Source organism: Triplophysa dalaica, chromosome 2, assembly GCF_015846415.1.
Source record: "Triplophysa dalaica isolate WHDGS20190420 chromosome 2, ASM1584641v1, whole genome shotgun sequence".
In the NCBI taxonomy this organism is placed as follows: domain Eukaryota; kingdom Metazoa; phylum Chordata; class Actinopteri; order Cypriniformes; family Nemacheilidae; genus Triplophysa; species Triplophysa dalaica.
In genome coordinates, this window is record NC_079543.1 from 27,441,613 (window position 1) to 27,448,561 (window position 6,949).

The window sequence follows — 6,949 nt, forward strand, 5'->3', positions numbered from 1 at the left end:
AAAAATCCCAAAATAGAATGAACCCATCATCTTTCATAATATGCGTATAATCAATAATATCTCAAACTGATCTGCTATTGTTATGAATGAATTGACCTATCTTTACAAAAACACGACTGTTATTCACTAAAGATTTGCTTATTACAAATTTTAACCCAGAAGCTAATGCCTTTGTGAGTAATTGATCATCTGTATTGAGGAGTGTAATGGGGAGTTGGTTATCTAATAACCTTTTATCTCTACCTGTTTCTAGTAAGAAAAATATAAGCCCAAAATAATCAAAGTTGGGACTTTACATTTGTCGAGTGCCCCGTTCATGCGTGCTTGCGTCACACGCAACCTCTCGACGTCATCCCGCTAAGCGCGAAATTCAGAGCTTCTAGAAACAAAACAAGCAGCTGTTCTTCCCGCCTTACGTCACATTCACGGTAAGCTCGAGACGAGAGATCAGACATGTCGGGTTGCTATTCTCCCAGCTTTAAGAAGCCGTCCGATGTTCTCCGGATGAGAAAGAAACGCGCGCGGAGCGAAACGTTCGGCGGTAAAGTGTCGAGTCCGGTGGTGTCGGTGGAAGGGGTCCGTCCGTTCTTACCGGGACCGCTTCTGAGCGCGCAGGGCCGGGCTGGCGGCGCGGGCGTAAAGCGCAGAAACCCGTTCGCAAACATCGAAAACACGTACAACAGCCCGAAGAAAAGAGCTTTATCACACACCGTCTGCGGTATCGGCGCTCCGGACGTTAAAACGACTGCAGCTGCGGGTCTGGATGGGAAATCACTAACGTTACATGAACGATTAAATGCCGGAACTTTATTGACAGAAGAGCTTTTACAACAACAACAACAACAACAGGTAAAGTAGAAAAAGTTACTGTTGTACAAATGTGGTCCATAAAACAGGTGATAAAAACAAAGTAATACCATCGTTAGTTTATATTAATGGTCTGTGTCCAGTTGAGACAAAGCCATTGAGATAAGGGTCTAAACTGAAAGTGCATTATAATTTATAACATAATAATTTGTAATAATCAAAGGTGTTAGTAGATAATAACATAACAACTATATAATAATAATATTATGTGTAAGTTTATAATAGTCTATTTGATAACACATGAAAGTGCATCATAATAGACATGTTCCCCTGTGTAATTGTATTAAATATGTGACATTTTCATAATAATGTATTAGTGTAATGAGAAAATGTATCTTTATGTAAGTGCATTATAATATATGTTATAATAGGCTTATGTGTAAATTTATTGTAGTATATCATTTATTATTATGTAATGGGCAAGTCCATTAATATGTATATGTTAAAATAATGTCGTCATTGTGTTGTAAACATTATGCAAAAAGTGGGTTGACTCAATGGATTGTTCAACCAAAAATGAACATTCACACACAAAATGAACAAAAGGAGATATTTTGAAGAATGTTCCTACTTGTTAGGTGCTCTCCTACTTGTAAGTCGCTTTGGATAAAAGGGTCTGCCGAATGAATAAATGTAAATGTATTTAATTGCGATGTTTTATCAGCTGCAGAAGCCGGCGCCTATCTCTGGAGACGAGTCTTTGTTTGAAGAGGACCTGTTTGAACCCGTCAGGTCTGAACCAGTATTAAAGGTGCGTGATGGTCTGATGTTTTCTGTTTTTTTTTTTCTGCGGATTCGTGATCTTCACTGACTGATGGTTGTCTTTAGAGTCCAGACGGTCGTGCGGTTTCTGACGCAGGTGTGTCTGAGCCGTGCCTTGAGTTCCCGGCCGATTGGTCCCTGAAAACCCGTCTGCTGTTCACCTCCCCTCAGTCGTTCAGTTGGGCGGAGCAACCGAAGGCTCAGGAGGAGGCGCAGGGCCTGACCGCTCACTGCAGGGCTGCGTATGCCAGCTTACCAGCTAACATACAAGTAAGAGCACAGGACAGATGAGTTTATACAATAATCAATCAAAAGTTGGACATAACATGTGTAATAGAACTGACAACATTGAAGGTTTCGTTGAACCCTTTATGTCTAGAACATTTCTCAAAGCAGAAAAGTCTCAACTTTGAGTGTAAATAAAATATTTGATGTTTAATTCTGCTGGCATTTATATTTCTTTACTCTGTAAGTCATATGTGATGTGTTGCAGGAGCCCCGGGGCTGTGCGGAGCTGCGCTGTGGTTTTCAGCAGTGTCTGCAGTATTGGCAGCATCCCTCTTTCTCCTGGCTCTCTCTCTTCCCACGGATCGGTGCCGAGCGCAAGTTCTCGGGCAAGATCACGCCGTGGGCGCAAGACGACAACCTGCAGCAGAGTCTGATGAGCGACTGGTGAGAGATTTCATGTTTGTGATGCTGCATCAATGTGATGAGAAAGTTTTGCTTCTATCATAAAAACTTAAATGTTTAAGTAATAAAATACAGACAAATGTTATGGCTTATAACATCATTTATTTAAATAACTTTGCAGGCAGCAATATGCAGCCGTGGAAAAAATTAAGAGACCTTTAAGAAATTATTTTCAGTTTTTCTGGATTTATTATTTTAGGTAGAACGAAAAGTTTTGCTTCGTTCTGTGAACTACTTAGAATATTTCTCCCAAATTTCAAATACAAATATTGTTTCTAATTGCATTTATTTGCAGAAAGTGCAGTAGAAACAGGTGATAACCTGGATTTTTATCACAGTTTTCATGTCTTGTTATGCTTTCAGTCTTTCACACTGCTGTTGGATGACTTTGTCACTCCTGAGGTTTGATTTTGTTGAAATTCAACAGACACCGGACTGAAATTGCCACGAAACATCTAGAAATCATGCTTAAAATACAATTTTGAATGGTGTCTTTATTTGTTCAGCAGCTGTATAGTATTATAGTATTATATCAAGTCCCTGTGAACCGGAAGATGTGATCGTTTTACTTCCCTATTTTGACGCATTACAGAGTGAAATCAAATTTCTAATGAGAAAATAGTGGCCGTGGCTAACGTCTTTTTCTGCGATTTGATTGGACGTATAAAAACAGTCGTTGCGATTTAAATGGGACTGGCAGCAAACTGACAGTCGAAGGGGAGGAGTTAACGTATGCTCCGCCCAAGCCGTCCAACTCATGTCACACGTTTAAGATGGATTGTCATTACAGGAAGGAAGTGCCTTTTCATATATTAGCTAAAGTTTATGAGGTCACACGAATATTAAAAAGAGATTGAACCACATTGATAAACTATTTACAATACACGCTGTGGTTGCAATATTTCATAACAAAATAGTGATTGTCATTTTTAATTTCACTGGGACTTGAACAACCATACCTACGTTAATTTTGTGTAAATATTTTGTAAAATCCTCTGAAATCATAAAAATATTGTGTATTTCAGCGTTATATCAGCCATCCTGCTCCTCAGACATTCACATCAGGCTTATGTTAAGGCACTACATGTGGATGTCTTGATAATGTGTTAATGTATTGTTTGTTGTGTGTTCTGTAGGTCTGTGAGTCTGACGTCTCTGTACAATTTGCTGAAGGCCAGACTGTGTCCGTACTTTTACCTGTGCTCGCATCAGTTCACTGTTCTCTTCAGAGCCGCTGGTCTGAATGGTGCTAAAAGCATCAGCGCACTGCTCACTCCCACCACCAGAGGGCTGCGTGAGGCCATGAAAGCTGAGGGTAGGAATCACAGCACTGTTTAAGACTGTCACCATTTGATGAAACATCCAACGGGTTTAACTCGGTCTGTGTCTTGTGATTAGGAATAGAGTTCACGCTCCCCCTGCTGGAAGACAAGAAGAAGAGCAGAGACGCATCTGAGGTCGAGAGCTCTCGACAGGCTGACGGCGAAGATCCGGCCAAGAGCGGTGAAGCTGTGTGAGTACAGAAACACAACAGCAGCTTATATAATGTCCACAGTGCTGGAAATAATCATCATGCTGTATGTTTCTACAGGAAGAGTGAACACAGTGAAAATGAGGTTGATGATGATGACGACGACGACGAAGATGATGATGATGATGGGTTTTCGTGGTTGCAGGAGATGGGCGTCCAGGACAAGATTAAGAAGCCTGATGCTATTTCTATTAAACTGTATCCTTTTTATTCGGCTCTGTTCTGTCTCGGATTAAAACTGACATCGGGTATAATAAGACTAGATATGAATGACATTTTTCCTTAAATCATGTATCAGTCGTAAGGAACACAGAGAGGTTTGCTTAGATCACAGACCGGAGTCAGTGGTGCTGGTGGAGGGTTCAAACACGTTCACTCTGCTGAACTTCCTCGTTAACTGTAAGAGTCTGGTCGCTGGAGCCGGATCTCAGGCTGGTTTTCCTCCAACACTTCTGGCCCCTACAGCCTTCAGAGGAGCCTCGCTGCACACGCTCAAGGTTTGATGACTTTTGTGTGTGTTTTCATCGAAGCATGAAAAGATTTCTTTGGTTTGACCTGTCGTTGTTAATTTCTTATCGTTGATTTGCTTGATGTATTTGCATCATTTGCAATGTTTACTACAGTATATATTTACATGAAATAATATGTAAGTCACTATAAAAACAGCTCATAGATATTGTCTTCCCTTCCCATCATTTATCTATAAGTAAGGCTGATTACACAATCTTATATGAAAGGAAATAGATTCCTTAAAGGGATACTCCACCTAAAAATAATTATTTGCTCACCTTCGAATTGTACTTTTTTTTGTTCTGATGAACACAGAGAAAGATATTTGGAAGAATGCCAATAATATAAACAGACAGGTTTTGCCCCCCATTGACTCCCATTGTAGGAAAAAATACAATGAAAGTCAAAAGTGCCCCAGAACTGTTTGCTGTCGTACATTCTTCAAAATATCTTCTTTTGTGTTCAACAAACAAAACAAATTATAAAGTTTTAAATTAAAAAAAAATCCTACTATGGGAGTAAAAATCTGTCTGTTTATAAGCATTCCTCCAAATATCTTTCTCTGTGTATTTCAGAGCAACAACAACAAAAAGATGGAAGTTGAGTAAATGATGACAGAATTTAATTTTTGGGTGGAGTATCGCTTTAACAACAAAAAAGTGCAATTAAATTTTTGGCATTCGTATTCTCAAAGTTTTATTAATGAAGTTTGTCTAATCTCTTGAGTTCATTACTGTTTTATAATCCGGTCATACATTTTGTCATAACATTTATCAAGTATCATAATTAATATATTAAATATCATGCATGTCCTGTGTATTTAAAGTAATGTTAAATAGACAAAATATAAGTGATATTTGGTCATAATGTTGTAGTGTTATGAACGCAAACGTCTTTTTTAAACGTGTCCGCAGGCCCGTACAGTGAACGTGAAGACTCAGATCCGAACGGGCTATCAGGACGTGTGCAGTCTGGAGGTGACGGGACCCATCATGCCTCACACGGTGCACGCGCTGACCCAGCTGCTGAAACCCGCTCAGAAGGGTGAATTCTCTGTGGGTCTGTACACGCATGAGCCCACTGCTGTCCTCAATGTCCCCATCAGCCAAACATCTGAACCGGAGACACTGGTATGTGATTCGACAGACATTTACATTTAGCAGACGCTTTTATCCAAAGACATTTTGATGTTTTGAAGCATTTATTACATTATTCACAGGAGGATGTTGTGCAAGATTTAGGCAGGTGCGGTCTACAGCAGGGCACAGTTCAGCAGCTGGCCGTACCCACCACGCTGGGCAGATCTGCCCTCAGACAGCTGCACATGAGAGGACATTCATACAGCTGGAGGTCTTGAGATCCGTCCCGCTGTGACAGCATGTGAAGAGCCTACGACAGGCCACGTCTTTTAATATCCTCTGTAATAGAATCTGCCTGTGATGCTGTGGTTTACTGTACCATCTGACACGAGTGACTTTATATCCGTGCTAGTTGTTGTATATAGTGTGACTATTGACTTACAGCCTGTAGCTTTTAATGTGCACTGCCTCGCGTTACTTTTAGGTTGTTTTATTTCTGTCGGTTTTCAAAGACATTAATGTGTTTTAGATTAGTGTATGATTTTAAAAGGATTGTTTTATCATGAATAGTTTAAGCATGTGCCGAATGCAGCTAACTGTGATGTTTCTGACTGTGGGAATATTTATCACATTTTAATAAATTTGTTATATTAAATGGAATATTTTAAATATTTTTTGCTTTGCAACTTATGTCGGCTTCAGATTGTTGAGTATATAAACATAATATTTATTTTAGGGTGGTGTATCATATTTGGTAGTAGATGAGAATACAATGGTACTAAATGATTATTGAGATATAAAATATGGCAGACCAAGCTACTTAAAAGAATATCATGTTACCATCATCTTACAATTTTGTAAATATCGGGGTATTAACAAACTGTTCTTTTAATGGAAAATAAAAGCAGGAATTTGATATATGTAGCAATGTCTGTAAAAAAGTTCACTTAGTCCTACAGTAAATGACCTATTAGTAAAGCTCTGTTTATTTAAATTGTGTATTTGTAAATGTATCTTTTTACCAGCAATACTAGACTTGTGGACAGTTTATCAATGACATTAGTTTATGAGGGAAATTATTTATCATTCATGTAACATCACTTTTCAACCTTTTATTTTGACAAAAACTTAAGTTCCCATTGGCATCTGTAATGGTTTTGTTAAAGAAATAAACAATTTTTGGGGGAAAGTTCAATAAAAGTTAGAACGGTCGACTCGGCAATAAACTGAAACTAAAATTATTAGCTGAAAATAAATAAAAGTTAAATATAATTAAAATAAATTACTCTTAGGCTAGCAAGATTAAAACAAAAATTTAAATAAAAGAAAAAATATATATAAAACTATGGAAACAAGTTCTTAAACAAGTACACAATAAATCAGTGCTGAAAATGAAATAATTTTGGTATAAAATTAAGTTACTAAATTAAAAGAAAATGAAGATACTAAATTGAGCTGGTGTGTCTGAATTTGTGAAAAATGACATAAGGTAACCAGCAACCTTATGTTT

General features: G+C 38.3%; 1 protein-coding gene across 1 annotated transcript; it reads left to right on the top strand.

The window, feature by feature from the left end:
• The first annotated feature begins 369 nt into the window (after positions 1-369).
• Positions 370-6,108, top strand: LOC130413711 (protein downstream neighbor of son homolog). Its single transcript, XM_056739115.1, has 10 exons — positions 370-849; positions 1,532-1,618; positions 1,696-1,899; positions 2,123-2,301; positions 3,456-3,634; positions 3,718-3,832; positions 3,911-4,048; positions 4,149-4,347; positions 5,275-5,490; positions 5,580-6,108. Exons 1-10 carry the CDS (start codon positions 454-456, stop codon positions 5,715-5,717), a joined length of 1,851 nt encoding a protein of 616 aa, XP_056595093.1. The 5' UTR covers positions 370-453; the 3' UTR covers positions 5,718-6,108.
• The last annotated feature ends 841 nt before the right edge of the window (positions 6,109-6,949 follow it).

What these genes read in the sequence shown, in the direction of transcription:
- LOC130413711 (XM_056739115.1), top strand. Translation starts at nt 454, where the DNA reads ATGTCGGGTTGCTATTCTCCCAGCTTTAAGAAGCCGTCCGATGTTCTC. An exon ending in GATGCTATTTCTATTAAACT is followed by an intron (nt 4,049 to 4,148) that starts GTATCCTTTTTA and finishes ATCATGTATCAG; the next exon opens with TCGTAAGGAACACAGAGAGG. An exon ending in CATCTGAACCGGAGACACTG is followed by an intron (nt 5,491 to 5,579) that starts GTATGTGATTCG and finishes CATTATTCACAG; the next exon opens with GAGGATGTTGTGCAAGATTT.